The sequence below is a fragment of the Aotus nancymaae genome, unplaced genomic scaffold, assembly GCF_030222135.1.
Source record: "Aotus nancymaae isolate 86718 unplaced genomic scaffold, 86718_ANA_hifiasm-v0.15.2.pri h1tg000002l, whole genome shotgun sequence".
Taxonomy (NCBI): domain Eukaryota; kingdom Metazoa; phylum Chordata; class Mammalia; order Primates; family Aotidae; genus Aotus; species Aotus nancymaae.
Genome location: NW_026988413.1, coordinates 56739749 through 56759082, shown reverse-complemented (window position 1 = coordinate 56759082; position 19334 = coordinate 56739749). Strand labels below are relative to the sequence as shown.

Genomic DNA, 19334 nt, shown 5'->3' with positions numbered 1-19334 from the left:
TTGTAATTATATTACTATTAATGTTATAATATTATGATTATAATGTTAATTATATTACCATTATTAATTAAACTATTATAATAGTGACTGTAAATATATCATGACTAGTTTTAGAAGTGTCATTTTAAATCAAAGCCCAGTCATGTTTTGATTAAACTGAAAGTGATGGATGTGAACCTCTTCAGCCCTTTGTTACTCTTATTCTTATTCTTATTCTTATTTGAGATGCAGTTTCACTCTTGTTGCTCAGGCTGGAGTGCAGTGGCGTGATCTTGGCTAACTGCAACCCCTGCCTCCTGGGTTTAAGCAGTTCTCCTGCCTCAGCTTCCCAAGTAGCAGGGATTACAAACATGTGCCACCACGCCCAACTACTTTTGTATTTTCAGTAGAGACGGGGTTTTACCATGTTGGTCAGGCTGGTCTCGAACTCCTGACCTCAGATGATCCACCCACCTCACCCTTCCAAAGTGTTGGGATTACAGACATGAGCCACCACATCCGGCCGTCTTCTCTTAAACAGATTCAGCATTGCATGCCCTCAACCTCTGGGGAGAGTGTTTCTCTGCTTCTCTGCAAGTTTACATAATTTGTGTGTGAGGGATCTTGATGCACGAGTGAGGAAGGCAGAACAAGAACAACCAGCGGAACACCTCAGGTTTCTCCAGCAGTTACAGAAAGTGCATGGAATTGTGAAAATGTTTAAGTTTCTTCAGGTTCTCCGGGCATCCTTAGGCTCTAAGCTTTTTTCTAATCACAATCATATCTTCTCTGTAGGTCTGATTTTCACCTGTGTCCCTGTGTTTCTTATCTTATAGTTCTCCTTAGAAAAATGATTGTGATTATTGGTGTGAAATCCCAGCTACTGTATTGTCAGCGATTGCTTTAGCTATTTCTGACTGAGATCTGGCCTTTCTCTCTGAAGAGGGTGTAAGGTCTCTCTGAGTGCCCATTCCTTCTACCTGACTCCATCAGTGGGAATAGTATTCTGATTTTTTTTCCCTCCTATTTGACTTTTTATTCTCATCAAAAAGTACATTGACTCCAATTTGGCCCCAAAGAATAGCTCTTGAATTATCAATATCAAATTTAAAGTCTTCCTAATTTTCTCTTTCATCTTCTTTGAATTTCCTGGAACTTCAGAAAGTGCCTCATGTTTTATATAATACTATACTCCTGATTAAAAAAAATTGAAGGCAGGCTCTAAGAAATATTGTCTATGCATGTTCTTGATTTCATACTTTGCTGTGGTTTTTTAAATATGTCAACATTTGTATCAGTTTCTTTCACCCCAACGTTTGTTAAAGATTTGGGAGACTTGTTTCTTTATGACAGAAATCTTTAAAATGCATTACATTATGAAAATTACATAGCATATACAATTTCAGAGCTATGAGGACTAATTTTATTGCCATTGTTCTCTACTTTTATTAAAGTGTTAAGAATTACATATTGCAGAAAGAAGAAAATATACTAATTAAGGCAGTTCTTCTCTCCTGTTAATCTAAAATAATTTTCTCTGCTAATTTTTCTGTGATTCTTTTCAATTTAGTTTTTATCTCTTAGGAAATATTTTTCTACACAACAGACGTTGAATTTTCTAGTTTCATAATTTTCCATATTGTTCTTTTAGTGCTCCAAACAATTTATAATTAATTGTGGGTTTTAGCTATAAAAGAAAAATAATTTTGAGTAATGAAATATGTATTCTCAGTAAGTCACATATCCCTGGCTAATCCCTGAATATAAGAGACGTAATTCCTTTATAAATATTACATATATATTGAGTGGCCAACACAGGTGGATCACAAGGTCAGGAGTTTGAGACCAACTTGGCCAACATGGTGAAACCTCACCTCTACTAAAAATACAAAAATCAGCCAGGTGTGGTGGTGTGCCCCTGTGGTCCCAGCTACTCAGGAGGTTGAGGCAGGAGATTCACTTGAACCCAGGAGGCGGCAGTTACAGTGAGCTGAGATCGTACCACTGTGCTTCAGCCTTGGCAATGGAGTGAGACTGTGCCTCAAAAAAAAAAAATTAAATAAAATAAATTTTTAAAAATTACATATATAAATTATTTCTTCACAGGACTGGGGATTTCTGCTTCTTAGATTGATGTATCATCTCAAAAATCAAAAGCATAGTTAACCGTTACACTAACTTTTCTTAATTCTAATTTCTCCTTGTAGACTTATGTTTTTTTCTGGCCCAAATAATAAAGGGGAGTATCTGTTTACATCTCAAAAAATATAATACAGATATAAATATATTTGCCATACTGTTTAAGGATGTCTTTATCATCATATCTTATATGATATGAATTATAATGAATTTTGTTTTTGGGACTTAGAACCACTTCAGAGCACTGAAGAGTCAAAAAATACTGACTAAAAGTCAATAATCAATTTGCATAGAAAAATCTCTGAAGGATCAAAAAGATGATTATTACTGCTAACTTGATTGCTGGAGCCCTGGGAGTAGCAGCAGGAGGGAAGCTTGCTTTGCACGCTTCTCTCCTCCTTTGTACTTCTGGATTTTGTACCGTGTGCATGTTTCACTCTGTCAAAAAATATATTTTTTAGATGATGAGCAAAAAAGGCACTATACATTGTTCAAATATTTTAGCACCCATATTAGAATTCTCATTTTAGAAGTTTTAGGAAAATTAAGAAAATTGATGAGCATTCTTTGAGCAATAATTGACATTCTTGACTGCTTTTGATCACCTGGCTGTGTAGAATGCATGACTGCTTCCTTTCTGAAGACACTGAAATGTGTCCTACACTTTTCATGACAGGATATAACCTATAGTACGGCCATGATGAAAAATCAATTATATAAGTTTACAAATAATTATATATTAGAAATAAATATAATCATAATTTTCCATATATAAATTCAACACAGTGATATGTTTCTTTTGTCCAAATTTCAACCCTGAAGTGTTAATTCATTTACAAGAGCCTGTGGTTCAAATTCTAAGAACTCCAGCTTCCAGCAGTGAAGCAAACAGTCCTCCCGCCACAATCCAGTAAAACCTTGGATCAATACAACAAACATACTTTTTAATGGGATTGGTGGGTTTGCGCAAAAGCATGGAGCAATCTTTAAGCCCCACCACATCCACCACAGTGGCCACTACCACAAATGAGTAGAAATCAGAATGAAGAGCAGTCCATTATAAGCAGACTAGAAAGCCAAAATTGCCCCAGGAGTATATGAGGAGACCACACACTGGGCCAATTTAACATTGGGGAGCTGTGTTTCTGATTCTGCTTTAAATCAGTACTCTCAAAGGTGCCAAAGTGATGCCAAGTTTGTAGCTCAGTAGCAGCCCCTGGTGCTCAACAAAAGCAAATGCAGAATTCTAGAGAAATATAATAGAGAACTCGGAAAAGCAGCATCGTTTCTGAGGATTGCTTCTCCTCCTCTAAATTACTTAACCCCGCTACGTGTCTCTATTGAGGAAGAAAAGCTCAATTGATGCAAACACCTTATAAAGAAGAAACACTGCCTTTACCTGTATACTTTTCTGACATTTGCATTACTTTTTGAAAACCCCTAGTCTCCTAAAAATTGTAGAAAATTGACCGTACCTTTGGTCTGTAGGCAGAAATCATTTGAATTGCTTGACCAATTTAACTACTCTATTCAGTATTATAAATAATGGAATTTAGTGGTAATAATATATAGCATTTACTGAACACCTACTATAGTCTAACAGTTTATCATTCTAAGCACTTTATAGGTAAGTCTCATTTAATCCATTATCCCCGTTGAACAGTTAATAAAATTGAAGCATCCACAGAGTGATTAAATAACTTGCTCAACATCCCAACTTTAAAGGACAGATTCAAACCTATGTGGCCTGACACCAGCCTTAACCATTTTGTTCTACTGCTTCTTGTGGAGACTCTGTTGTTATCTGGAGATTTCTAAAGGAAAAGTAAAAAATGTTTAGATATCAAATTATTCTTCTTCTCTTTCTTTATGAACTACAAATATGTTCCGTGATCCCTTTTTTATCTCAGCTTAAACGTTTTCCAGCCATGCTTACTTCCAAGGAAATAATATAAAGACAAGGAAAAAAAAATTATTGGATTTATTAAAATTTGTCACATAGCCATTATAGATATAAATCACAGGGTAAAGTGTATTTTGGAAATTCAAATCTTATGACAGTTTAAAGAAATAAAAGTTTCTATCTACCTTAGAAACAAATCCTTCAATTATTTTCCCTCATTTCAAAAGATGCCAGTTACAGGAAGCTGCATGTTAACTGGATACATAGACCATGTCAAATGAAAATATGGATGAGATATAAAATAAGTGTTTTTCTTCTTGAAGTGTCTCTATCTTGGCTTCTGGTTATTCTTTCATGAAACTGAGTGGAGACATTCAAAACTATGACATTCTAATTCCTCCTTGGTCTTGTACCTGAGAGGCAACGTGTTAGATACTGGCAGGGCAATTGACATGAAAACAAATGGAATGGCTACTATGCATACTTCTGTAATAACAAAACCTTAGACTGGACCAGAACCATAGAATGTATAAGGACTGAATTGAATGCACAAATTCATACATTTACTCTCTCTCCATTAAACGCTTTCAGTCCCTGTGCTATATACAGATCTTTGAGCCCTTCTGAATTTCCTATCGAAAGAAGGAAATTATATTCACTGAATTCATTCAACAAAACCCTTAGGGCAGCCAGGATGAAAGGAATTATATTTCTTAATTCTTCACAACAGTTAAAATGTATGTTTTAATAAAATAGGTTTTTATAGGTTATTTTTTTAAGACTGTATGTTATAAATGTCTGTTTTGTGCCTCAACTTTTCAATAGAATTTCTTGGAATTCTATTTAACAGTCCTAGTCCCATAGAAAATGTTTTCATCCTTAGCATTCTCTAAGAAGAGGTATTTCTTCTTTACTGAAATATTTTTTGTTTTTATTGTCAGTGCAAAAAAAAATTCTTATTCTGCTTTGAATGACATCTAAGAGACACAGAAACGCAGTGGGGAATGCACAAAAAATGTCAGTGTTTGATAAAATCTGTTCACTTTAGCAGTAAATAAGGAAAAAATACATTTAACATATTCAAAAAAGGCTATTTTTCAATTTAACAATAAAATATACTGAGAAATGCATCTTAGAAGTCAGAAAGAACAATTTTAAGTGGCCATCTCCTGATCAAATATAGCTTCACACCACTATAAAAAAGGTAAAACATGCATGCATTATTTGGCTCCTTCTCCGTAGTCAGAATTTAAATAGATAGACAGATCTGACCTCTATGTGATGTGTGCCAGGGCATGTTTATATGTACATATTTCTTATCAGACTGCTTGGAGCTAGGAATGCTAGCAGGAGTAGCTGACACAGGCAACCTTGATTGGCGTGAAAGATCTGGTTATTTCCCTTCAATTATCATGAAGTCCTTTTCTGTTCTTAATGGGTAATTTTCTTAACTACTTACACAATGTCCAATATATGTCATTTAAAAAAAATTTAAGCCACATACAGAAGAAGATATATTATCTAAAATGCAACAGGGTTAATTTCAATTTTCATGTTAATCAGGGAAATAAATATGATATAGTATGCAACAGTAATCTGCAGTCCTTGAGATATTAAATATTGGTTCAGTAAATTCTAAAATGAACTAATCTAGTATGCCATTTTATGAGTTTAATTGTGTCCCCCACCCCCAAATTCATATGTTGAAATCCAAACCCCCAGTATCTCAGATGTGACTTTATTTGGAAATATGATCGTTGTAGACATAATTAGTTAGGATGTGATCATCCTGGAGTAGGGAAGACCCTTCATCCATGACTGGTGTCCTTATAAAAAGAAGAAATTGGAACACAGATGTGCACACAGGGAAAATACCATGTGAAGACTGCAATTAGGCTTCCATAGGCCAAAAAGCTACCAGAACCTAGAAGAGTAGCCAGAAATAGATCCTTCCATAGTACCTCCAGTGGGACCTGGCCCTGCCAACACCTCGATATAGGACTTTAGCCTACTAAATGTAAGACAGTGTCTATTATTGAAGCCACCCAGTTTGTGATGTTTAAATTATGGCAGCCCTAGCAAACTATTACATGTCATTTGGACCACATTCTCCTTGATTGTGTACTGCGTGGCTTAGTGCCTGATGGTTAGCAGCCTCTAAATAAATGTTTCTACTAGTGGAGGAAATATATGACCAGTTCCTCCTCTCACTGACTGTTAAATATTGGAGTTCCTCAGACAACTGCTTTACATACTCTTGTTTCTAATTGCTACACTGTCTTCCTAGAAAATTTTACTCAGTTATTTTATGTCATTGAGTATCACTTAAATCATTATTGTAGTATTCTATATAGTTGCTCAGAGTTGGGGGAGACACATCTTCTCCACCGCCCCATGTTGCTTTACATGTCTGGGAGAGTACTGAAATTTGTACTCTACTGTCTCTTTTACTCACTCTGCCCAGAAGAGGTGCAGGGCTTTATCTGAGTGATACAACGTGGAAGACTAACTTGGACCTTCTTGGCTCAGTTTCTCTTTTCTTCCTCTAAACATCCTCCTTTGCTCTTCTGGGAACAGATTTTGCCCCTGCATGGAAGCCCTGCCCTGGTTCCACACTGCCAATGAATAAATAGGTCCTCTGGGTTTTGCCAGAAGCCCTTGATTCTCACTGTAAACCACATCCCTAGATGAGCCTCTGTGAATAGTAAATGTGGGAATGTTATGGATTTTTATTTGCCTTACTCATTTTTTTTTCTTATTTTGTTAAGATGGAAGAGGTAGGTGCCACTTACTGCTTCCCTCTCAGCCAGTTCACAGTAGCCTGATAAAAAGGTCTGTACTCTCCCCCATTAAGGTCTTGTCAAGTATCTTACACGTTATAGATACTTAATTTGTGTTTGCTACTGTAATGCTTGATCAATTACTTAAGAATAAAGAAATGCATGAATAAACAGATGAGTTAGATAAACTGGGAGACTTTTGCCAGTAATCTCTGATATCTCAACAAATATGATGATAGACTTCTCCAAAGACTAGATCCTTGTTTCAAGAGATGTCTTACATTTCCCTTGAGAATTTAATGGTATTACACAGTAGAAGGAAAGTTCATTTGTTCATACCCAAGCTTCTTGAATGACTTCTCTCAGGATATTCTATGTTTTCTTTTCATTTGGTCTTTAAAAATTATTCCAATCTGGCTTCACCAACCACACCACCATAAATACTGCCATAACTGGCAGCCAGTGTCACCAGTGATCTGCACATCATTAGATTCTATCGATTTTATGTCTGACTGGACTGTGCAGAAGCTTTAGCCACAGTTAAAGGTCTCGTCTTCATCACCCTTTTCTTGGCTTTTGCAACATGAAGGATTTTTAATTTTCCCATTGCTTCCATGGCTGCTCTTTCCTCATCTCCTTTTACCAGTCCATTCGTTCAGTGACTTAAATGTTGAAGCTCCTCAGACAGCTGCTCCAGATTCTTGTTTCCACTTCTCACACTGTCTCTTGGCAATTTCATCTACTCATAGCTAAAATTGTAGTACCATCTAGCCATATGCTATTGTCTTTCAGGTTTATATTTTCCAGCTAAGAACTCGTTGATTTGACATCTCCATGAACCTCTGACTCGGTGTGCCCGAAACCGTATGCATAGCCTGCCCCTGCCCCCACAGAATCCTACACTCCCTTCCCTGCCTCCAATCTCAGTGAATAGCCTTGCCACTCACCATGTCAGGTTATAAAATCTACCCTCTAAATATTTTTTCATCCACTTCTTTCCATCTCCATGCCACCATCATTACTTTTTGAGAGCACGAAAGTAACTTTTCACTGCTCTATAAACATCCACTTTTGCCACCCTCAAATCCCTGGAATAGTTAAGGGGATCTTTGTGGGAAATGAAAATCTAATTTTGTCATCCACTTCAGTAGATCATAGCAGTATCTTTGCTCTCAGAACACACTTCCAAATCCTGAGCATGCCTGATAAGGCCTCACCTCATCCAGCCCTTGTTTGTTTATTTCTCCCTTACCTTCTGAAAGAAGCCTCAGATCTTATAGCACATTGAAAAAGGGGTTTTCCCTGACTCTTTATATGAGATTAGATGAATGTATATACAGAAGATCCCATAGACATAAGATTCCCTTTGGCAGCACTCATCACATTTAAAATTATTGTATAAAGACTGCACATCTTGATATATTTGGAGTTCCATGGGAGCAAGGATCAATGTCTCTCTTGTTCACTCTTCTGTTCCTCAGTGCCTGGCACCAGTTGAGTGCATAATAAATATTGATTAACTGAATATTGAATAAATGAATATGTTCAGAGCATGACCTTGCATTTGAACTTTTCAGTGCAACCTGACATTTTGTATGTTCTGTATGCATACCACAGTGTATGTAGTTACATGTCGTAATATGCCACAGAAAAGATTATCTGAAGATAGCAATGGTACCTATTTTAACTGCTTTTATCCTACAAAATTTACAAAGGTCAAATCTGTATAAGGAATCAGCTAGGAGACTATATCATTAAGGGCCATATTATATTCATAATTTCCTTTTATTAAGGTCAACACAGCAAAAACTTATAAAGTGTTCTTGTGTTTTCTAATTTCTAATAGATACTTTAATACTGTTCTCCTAGAGTGATGCAGAGAGGGGGAAAATTGGCCTATGAAATTAATAGTGACACAAAGATGATATTCTAATTTGCTCATTTAAATAATCTGTTAACTTTGAGGTTATAAAAATAATAGATATCCAATGAAGGCAAAGGTATGTAAAATAAACTCCCACCTCCATCTAAATTTACCATCCTGAGGTAATCGAAGTTGACAATCTTTTGTACATCCTTGCAGTCTGTTTTCATGCTTATGTAGATATATAACTGTGTATCACTTAGAGACCTTAATGTTGGCTTATTTAGAAAAATAGGATTAATAATATACATTTCTCTGCAGATTAGATTACTCTTTAAATAACAATTATAAGCATCTTTCAATATCAATAAACTATTCATTGACTTTAAACTACATAGTTTTCCATGGTAATGATAAACACTCTTTATTTAATTATATTCCCATTGGTAGGCATTTATATCATGTCCAGGGTTCTGTTGCTACAACCAATACTGCAAAAATAGGATTATATAGGCATCCTTATATGATACTGCCTTTATTTCTAGAGGATATGTTCTCAAAGTAGGGTAACTCAGTCCGAGTCTATGTGTATTTGTAATTGTTTAATTTTAATACGCATTATGTTCTGAACAATTGCAGAATTTTATATTTCCAAGATGGCTGCCTTATCCTTACATTGCCTCTCACTACATTTCAGCCCTTCTGAATCTCAGTAGTGCTCTCCTTCTAGTTTCTGAGTTAAGGAACAACTTCTTCGTATTTACCTTAAAGATATTTCTTTCTCTCAGTTGTACCTGCTCTACTCTTCCCCAACAAATAAGACTCACAGTTTGCCCTTGACAGCAGAAAAACTAAATGTGGGTGAAAAAAATCCCTGAATATCTCAGTAAACATACACAGTAGAAGACATTTCAAAAATATCCTCATGATACAATTAAGCCTAAACCTTGACCAAATTATTTGCCCAATAATCTCATCCCATGAAAAGGTGGTCTTCAAAAGTATCTCATGTAGTCCCTCCCTGAAGTGCCTACTGATGAGAGCTTTAGAATGTCTCTATTTTCCTACCTTTTCTCCACTTTCTAGAACCTGAGCTTTCCTAAGATAAAGTTTAAAATCCATGCTCTTGTTAGGTCTTCATGTATTTTTCTTTCTTCCAGAATCTGTCTTTAACACATATTACAAATTTTCAGAAATGTGACCATCTTTCATTTACTTTTAACTATATTATGCAGAATTTATTTTTTCTGTATTAGTCCATTCTCATACTGCTATGAAGAAATACCTGAGACTGGGTAACTTATAAAGGAAAGAGTTTTAATTGACTCACAGTTCCACATGGCTGGGGAGGCCTCAGGAAACTTACAGTCATAGCAGAAGGCAAAGGAGAAGCAGGCACCTTCTTCACAGGATGGCAGGATGGAATGAGTGCAAGCAGGGGAAATGCTAAATGCGTATGAAACCATCAGATCCCGTGCGACTCACTCACTACCAGGAGAACATCATGGGGGAAACCTTCCCCATGATCCAGTTACTTCTACTTGACTCTGCCCTTGACACATGGGAATTACAATTCAAGATGAGATTTTGGATGGGAACACTGCCAGACCATATAATCTTCCTACCTTTCATTTTCTCTCCCTATTTTGAGATCTCTGCTCTGATTGAATTGTCATGATATGGATAGAGTGATTTTTCAAATATTGCCCTCAGATAAGGTATATGGAGAGTATACATTCAGAACTTTTGGATGTTCCAAAGTTCTATCTTTGCTCAGATAGATGAATATCTTGGTAGAGTTAAGCTTGGGTTACTATACCTTTTTTTCTCTCAAGTTACTACAGATGTTACTCTCTCTTTGAGCTTAGAGTATTACAGATAATAGGTCTGATGCTCTTTTGCTACTCTTTTCTTTGTAAGTAATCACATCTGTTCAGTATGAAGCTGCTAAAGTTGCCTTTTAACGTTGTAGTTTGGAAATTTCAACTAGATATGTCCTGGTGTCTGTATGTTTCATTAATCTGACCTCAGATTCAGTGAGCTATATCAATCTGCAGACTGATGCTTCTTTGTCTTAGGTAAATTATCTTCTGTTATTTATTGACTTATTATTTTTTCTTGTGTGTTCCTTCTTCTCATTCTGGAACTCATACCGTTTCTATGTTGGGGATCTGGGGTCTGTCCTCCAAGCCTGTTACCATTTTTCTCTTAAGGTAGTTTTTGTTCCATTGTACAGTAGTCCCCCCTTAGCCATGAGGGATGTGCTCCAGTCCTAGTGGATGCCTGAAACCTCTGATGGTACCAAATCCTATATATACTATACAAGAAAATGATAAAATTTAATTTATAAATCAGATGCAGTAAGAAATTAACAACAAAAAAATAATAAAATAGAACAACATTGACAGTATACTGTTATGAAAGTTACATGAATGTGTTCTTTCTCTCTCAAAATATCTTACTGTGATCATCTATTTTTGTACTATGATTGACCATGGGTAACTGAAACTATGGAAGACTTGTGTTCCTTGTTGGCAGAGCTGTATTCCTTCCTGGATTCTCTAGGAAATAATCTATTTCCTTGCCTTTTCAAGATTCTAGAGGCCACCAATGTTCCTTGGCTTATGGTCTTTTTCTATCTCATAAGTCCACAACATTGTGTATCTTTGGCCATGATTTAGTAGTCAATTCTCCCTCTTACCCTTCCTTTCTGCCTAATTCTTTTTGCTTTTAAGGATACTTGTGATTACATTTAATCATAATCATCCAGATGAAGCCAACTGGATAATCAAAGATAATCCCCCCATCTCAAGGTCCCTAACTTAATCACATCTGCAGATCATCTTTTGCCATGCAAGGTAATATTCATATATTCCAGATGTTAGGATATGAACATATTCTGGGGGCCATTATTCTGCTCACCACACCTATGTCGTGAAATGTCCTTAGGTTACATCCTTCAAACCTCCAATTTTGTAAACATCAATAATTAGCTGAAAGATAGATGATGATGAGGAGTGAAAGGAGAACCAAATAGGCCTAGTAATCGTTTCCAGAGCTGCTTGCAATTATGCTGTTTCAGAAATGTTTCCTGTTAGCCTTCATAAAATTTGTTCATAGAGTTTATTCCCTGGTACAGCATTCTCCATACTCAGTCCAGAGTTACTATGACTGGAGTGACTAACCACGTGCTCTTGTTCTCTCATAGAATCCAGTGAACATGAAGATAAGAGTGCAGGTGCCTCAGGGGAGATGCCTTCCCAGCCTTATCCTGCCCCAGTGTACAGTCAGCCTGAGGAGCTGAAGGAGCAGATGGATGACACAAAGCCAACTAAACCTGAGGACAATGAGGAACCAGACCCATTGCCTGATAATTGGGAAATGGCCTATACAGAGAAGGGTGAAGTCTACTTCATTGAGTGAGTTTCACATATTTATTTCAACAGTGCCATAAAGATCATAGCAGGATATAAATGATGTAGCAAGCGAGACGTGGTTAAAAAAAAAATGAAATTCTTTTGTTTCTGGTAATAGCTTTTTTCTTGGCAAGAGAATAATGGGATAGTGCCTTAACACAGTTAAGGATCCTGGAATATAGATATAAATCAAATAATGGATTAAATAATTGCACCCTAAAATCTTTTATAATCACAACTAAAAAAAAAATCTCCATGTGATGCTATTATTGAATTAGGAATAGTCTAGATATCATGGGAAAATGCTTACTTAACTCCTTCCAGGACCCCCATCTTGTCCAAATGGATTTTTTTTCCTATTGTCTAAGCTAATTGCAGAAATATCCACCATAATGTCCAGGACTTTAATAGAATGCCACTACTTAAAGTAATAGGTCACAAAAGAAAACAAAAATTGATGTTTGTTGTTTATTTTTGAGTCAAGGTCTCGCTCTGTCACCCGGGCTAGAATGCAGTGGCACAATCACGGCTCACAGCAACCTTGACCTCCCAGTCTTAAGCGTTCCCCCCGCCTCAGCCTCCTGAGTAGCTGGGACCACAGGTGGGCACAACCATGCCACCAAGCCTGGCTAATTTTTGTATTTTTAGTAGAGATGAAGCTTTGCCATGTTGCCAAGCCTGGTCTCAAACTCCTGGGCTCAGCTGATCACTCACATTGGCCTCACAAAATGCTGAGATTGTCTATAGCCATACCACCCTGAACATGCCCAATCTTGTCTGATTTCAGAAGCTAAGCAGGGTCAGGCCTGGTTAGTACTTGGATGGGAGACAAAATGCTGAGATTACAGGGGTGAGCCACTGTGGGAGGCCAAAGAAAATGTTTTCAGCATTTGACCCCGATGTCAGATGTCAGTAAAATAATTAGGCTTTGTATAGCTCATTATACTTCCTTTTGCTATATTCCATTCTATTAGTTGCTTACAATTGTTATGACTTGCTAGGGAAACTATAGGGCAAATCCTGAACTTCTCTGTAATACTCAACCTACTCTTTCTTTTAGGACATTTTTTTCAAGATATAATTTTCGTATACATCTTGTTAATAATGTCAGGCTTTTCTTTAGCTTCTAGGATTAAAACAACTTTTTAAAAATTCCAAAGTAGAAAATCTTAGCATGAAATGAAATTGTTGATGTGCCTAAGACAACCAAAGTGTTCATTAGAAAGAACTGAAACGAACATAAATGAATAACCCTTATCCTGTCAAAGTTAGAGAAGCCTCAAAGAGAAAAAATAATAGAAACTAAAGTTTTCAGTGTTGACAGCGGATAAAAATACGTAAACTCTGATTATTGAAGAAATACATTAAAACTGGATTTTCTTTTCCAACCTGGAGTGATTTATAACTTAGATCTCTATAGGCAGAATTCAGTTGTAAAATTGAAATGCTACCACATACCAACATTTAATTCTCACGTGAAGCTGGAAACTTTCATACATACGACCAAGGGACTGCATAATCCAGTAATTACTCAGTGCTCTGCTTGACTCCAACATGGATGAGAAATGTAGTGTTTTATAGAAAATGAATCAATAACGTTCACCTTTCAGCAAATGTTCTAATTTTAAAAGGAATAAGAATCTCTTACATTATTTCTTATTGCTATAATCAATGACCAAGACATCTTTTATCAATTATTTGGAAAACAGAACATCAGAATGTTTAAAAAATGACCAACTAAAAATAATAATATTCCTATGTAGAAACATAATTTTGATATTCATAAAGATAGCATGACATCATTGCAGACCAGAAGTCAAAATGCAAATCTTAGCTGTGAAGTCACAAATAGATGTTCAGAACAATTGATGTTTGGAATAAGGAAGCAGATGATATACTTATTTTTATTATATAAGACAAGGGGAATAAGGCTATATGAAAATAATAAAAGGAATCCACATGACAAGTTGATTAAAGAACTATTTTCTTACAGTGTTTCCAGTACTACAATCATAAAAGCCTTTTTGATGATTGTAAACTTTCCTCTTTTAACTATGTGAGGTTTTAAGGTTGTGAAGAAAAGGAATTTCACAAGACAGAACTTATCTTCCAGGTATGTAGTAAATAGTGAGATTTGGACAGGGCTTGAAATAATCTAGCAAAATGCTTCTATGACTCTAGTCAGTCACCCAAGGTTGGCATTCAAACATTTGTAAGATTTTGTCCTTGGTCTCCAACTTGGTGAGTTTGGGAAGAGAGACAAATAGTTATAAACAACTGGTCAACAATTTCTGAATTTTGTGATACTACTCAGGGAAGTCAATGCTTAGAATAGTTTTAAGATATAAAAGGGGCACCACAGAAGAGGTGAGACAACGCAACTTGAAAAGTTAACAAAGGGTAGATAGAGCACTCCAGGTATGGGAGCTGTCATTACGAAGACGAAGGCCCTAGGCGTGTTAGGAATGGTGAGGAAACCCCAGACCCTGCTAGAGAAGTATGTATTAGTTGGTAAATCCCAGGAAATAACTGCTTAGTTTTTGTTTCACTGAATCATTAGTGCTTTTGAAAGGCAAGCAAAGGAGAGGCATTTTGTTGTTGTTGTTTGAGTTTGTTGTTTTTTTAATCTTCCTAATGTTGGAGGGAAGGACTGGTGGGCAGTGTTAGAATAGATGGAGGTAGAAAATTACAACAAAATGGAGGAAACAATTTCATCTGCGGTGAAAGAGCTGATGCTGAGGGAGACTAAGGTGAAAAAACGATGAGTTCGTGTCCTTTGTAGGGACATGGATGAACCTGGAAACCATCATTCTCAATAAACTGACACAAGAACAGAAAAACACCACATGTTCTCGATCATAGAGGGGTGTTGAACAATGAGAACACATGGACACAGGGAGGGGAGCATCACACACTGGGGTCTGTTGGGGATAAACGGGAGGGATAGCAGGGGGTGGGGAGTTGCGAAGGGATGACATGGGGAGAAATGCCAGATATAGGTGATGGGGAGGAAGGCAGCAAACCACACTGCCATGTGTGTACCTATGCAACAATCTTACATGTTCTTCACATGTACCCCAAAACCTAAAATGAAAAAAAAGAAGGAGCCTGGACTCAGAGTAGAAGTGACTATGTCTGGAAAGTGACTGACAGAGGAGGCAGGACCCAGGCAGCCTAGGACACCTGCTTAAGGTTCCTCCACAGACTGGAGGCATCCCCGCCGTCCCGCTCCCCCACACACTCCACCTTACCCCTAGTTTGTGATTCATCTGTCTTCCATAAAGAACCTCAAGATGTGGTGTGATGAACTCAGGTATCACAGAGCGGGGAGTGGATCAGTATCTTTTTGGTCTGGTCCCTCGTGTCCATACCAGCTCCAACAGCATTGCAGTTTCCCTTCTCTCTGCCTATGGTTTCCTGTGCTTTACTTTTTCTTTATTTTTCGCTGATTTTCTCCAGTCTGTTTTCATTCGTTGCCTTGGAATGCTGCTTCCTTTCCTAATTACATTTGAATCAACATTTTCACCCATTATCATTAATCTGTGAGTACCTTTGCTTCTATGACAAAAAAAAATTCTTACGTGACTAATAAACTCTATACTATGAAAGGCCCTTGGAAGCAGATCTTCTAGAGCAGAGCAGGAGACAGTGGCTGGGGAGGGAGCATGGTTGAGTAATAAGACATGTCTTAAGGACAAAGCCACCATGTGTCTCAGAGGCAGTTCTGAAGCAGTTATGTGCCCAAAATCATGATAGAAAGAAAAAGTAGAAATACGTTCACATTGTGGGATGGCACAATTGTGCTAATTAACATATGCATTACCTCACATACTTGTCATTTTTTGTGTGTGTTGAGAACTCTTAAAATCTACTCTCAGCAATTTTCAAGAATACAGTACATACGATTTTTACTAATTAAAGAAATAAGAAAAACTGTTTTTTAAAGGAAAGGTAGAATACCAAGAGGGAGGTAAACCAGAGGGAAAAGTAAAGCAGGAAAACGAGAGACTTGTGAGGGAAGAAGTGCTGACACGAGTAAAAACTTCCCTTTTTGTACAGATATTGTGGGAGCCACTCAGAGTAATGAAAGTCTTCTCTATCAGGTCCCAGCCTCTCATTAGACTTCGCTGAAGTCTGTCTCCTGTGAAATGAAGATCATGACAAAACAGAAAATAACTGAAACAAAGGAGAATGATCCTTTGGTTCTGTGTACAAAATATGTATATTATATACATATATATTTAATAATATATACAATATATATACAGAATATATGTATTTATATCTGTACATAATATATATTTACATATTGTGTATGTATATATATATATATATTTTTTTTTTTTTTTTTTTTTGAGACGGAGTTTCGCTCTTGTTACCCAGGCTGGAATGCAATGGCGCGATCTCGGCTCACCGCAACCTCCGCCTCCTGGGTTCAGGCAATTCTCCTGCCTCAGCCTCCTGAGTAGCTGGGATTACAGGCATGCACCACCATGCCCAGCTAATTTTTTGTATTAGTAGAGATGGGATTTCACCATGTTGACCAGGATGGTCTCGATCTCTTGACCTCGTGATCCACCCGCCTCGGCCTCCCAAAGTGCTGGGATTACAGGCTTGAGCCACCGCGCCCGGCCTGTATATGTATATTTATATATTGTATATATACTATATATTGTGTATATATTTTGTATATATAATATATATCTATATAAAATATATAGTAGTTACTTTTAAATAGAATAAAAGAACTCTACACTGAAACATTAATTTTAAATATGTAGTTTAAAAAGACATATATATCAAACAGTATAGGTGTTGAATTAAGGTAACAAGCAATTCCATTTACTTGTCTCTTATGCAATAATGTTTGAAATATTTATTTATTTATTTAATATTGCAAAAGAATTTATATGGCTCTGTCCTTAAGAAGTTCTGCATTTAAGAGGCAGAGTTGTTTTTCTGCCCTCAACCACCCTGGCAAACTAGTGGGCAAACTGTGTTTCCCACACTACTCAAACTGCTTCCTTTGATGAATGATAAAAGCAGATTTCTTCTATTATATTCAATGATATTTAATTGGAAAAGGAGAATTGCTGATTTTTATGCAGCATATTTTTAAATTCTGAGTGAACGCATGCTTCCAAACATGCTTTAAAATAATGTCTTATGTTTCATAATTTTCAGGAGGCTTTTAAATGTATAATACTGGAGAAAACCAGTAATTTCTTGTACTTGCATCGTCATCTTCATTAACATTATCATTGAAATAGGCAGTATATTGATTGTAAATCCAAAGGGATTACTATCTATCCCGTGCCCACCTTTTTTAGGGTGTGTTCGAGTTATCTTAACAACAATAGCTCATCTGTTAAGAGTTTATACTCCATTCACTTAATCTTCACTTAACGAAACTGAGGCTTTTAGAGGTAACTACTTGCCAAAAGGCAGACATAGGCAGGACTCTTTGATTCTATTTATTCAATAGAGGTTTATTGGTCATGTATTCTGTCCTGGGGATCATTCTAAACCGTGAGAATACAGTAGTCAAAAAAACTGACAAGATTAAGACTTTCATGGAATGTAATCTGTCTCCATGGCCCTTGCTCTTAACCGATTTGCTGTGGTGCCCACTTCACATCATCACCACCCTATAAAGTGTTCGGTTTATCCATATTTTGTAGATGAGACTTTGAGGCATCCTTGGGCAAATTAACATTCCCAAGGTCATGTAGCTGTTTTACTCTAGAGTCATTCCCATTATCTCATCCTACCTCCGATATATAAACACACATTGGCTGAGAGAAAAGTAAACTTTTATATTACAAATAGTATTTGTTTTATAAGTTTCTTGGCCAGCAATTCACTACTCCAGAGGCTAAATGTTCCATAAAAGAAGAGCTGCCACAGGGTTAATCTGGATTGACATGCTTTGGGAATCCCATTAAATTACTTCTTTGTTTGGGAGTCAGTTTAGTTAGTGACACAAAAGAGACTGCTATTGCTTTGGCAAAAAACAAAAAGACAACAAGAACCTATTTGTTTACTGCCATCTTCCTGAATGGCAGTGAACACTATGTCATCTTAAATAATAGATTTTTAAATGCAGGCTTTTGAAACTGAAAATCACATCTGTGAAAAATGTCATGGCTGTACATGGTTTCCAAATATTTGTCAGGGCCGAATTTGCTTTTAAATTCTAAAGAAACACACAAGTAATTTATGTTTCTTTTTGTGTTCCTGTTTCTGTATCTTCTTAAGTTTTAAGTAAATCACCAACTTCCATTTCCAAAAAACATTAAACTTCATTTATTAAATAAAAGATAAAATACTTTGGAAATTTATTGGAGAGAAATATAAAATCAGGTTTTTTTGGTAGGCAGCAACACCAGAAATATACTTTCTCATTCTATACTTGACATATCTTCCTAGTCACAAAATGTGGTCTAGACTTACTGTTAATTGTATTATAAAAACAGGAGATACATCAAATATTTCTTCATATATTTTTTTCTTGTGCCTGCACAAGATTCTGGTATAATTTCCAGACAGAAAATAAATGTTTTAGACAAAACAGTGTGCAGTACACAACCACAATATGCAAAACAATATTTGTAATGTAACTTCTTCAAAAATATTTTCTAAACACATGAAAGGTAATATGATGGCAAACTCAAATATTTATAAGCTTAAATGAAATTGTAGGAATATTATTTAGGAAATAACCACTAGAGAGATCATTGACAGTAGCTTTATTTGTGGATGACCTATGTATAGATTAAAAAGATAGTGAAATTTTGGGTGAATGGAGTCTTGAAGGAACAAGTTTCTACTGTTTATCACCAATTAGATATATCCAATCATCGCCTTTAATAATTCTTCGGAAGAGAAAGTTTTTTGGAAAATGTTATAATCATCCTGAAGATTTTATTGACTACAGTGTAAAATCTACTCAATTTATATACCTTTAAAAATTAATGCTTTCGGCAAACTAACACAGAAACAGAAAACCAAACGTGGCTTGTTCTCACTCATAAGTGGGAGTTGAACAATGAGAAGACATGGACACAGGGAGGGAACATCACACACCGGAGCCTGTCAGGGGGTTGGGCCTAGGGGAGAGATAGAATTAGGAGAAATACCTAATGTAGATGATGGGTTGATGGGTGCAGCAAACCACCATGGCATGTGTATACCTGTATAACAAACCTGCACGTTTTGCACAGGTATCCCAGAACTTAAAGTATAATAATTTA

General features: G+C 36.4%; 1 protein-coding gene across 6 annotated transcripts in view; it reads left to right on the top strand.

Moving 5' to 3' along the window:
- The window catches only part of MAGI2 (membrane associated guanylate kinase, WW and PDZ domain containing 2), a 1459815-nt gene that overhangs the window by 960916 nt on the left and 479565 nt on the right, over nucleotides 1-19334 (top strand). For all 6 annotated transcript variants that reach the window (XM_064374940.1, XM_021667866.2, XM_064374946.1 and 3 more), the window contains exon 5: nucleotides 11874-12084. In XM_064374940.1, the coding sequence (XP_064231010.1) occupies nucleotides 11874-12084 (211 nt within the window). The remainder of the gene's footprint in view (nucleotides 1-11873; nucleotides 12085-19334) is intronic.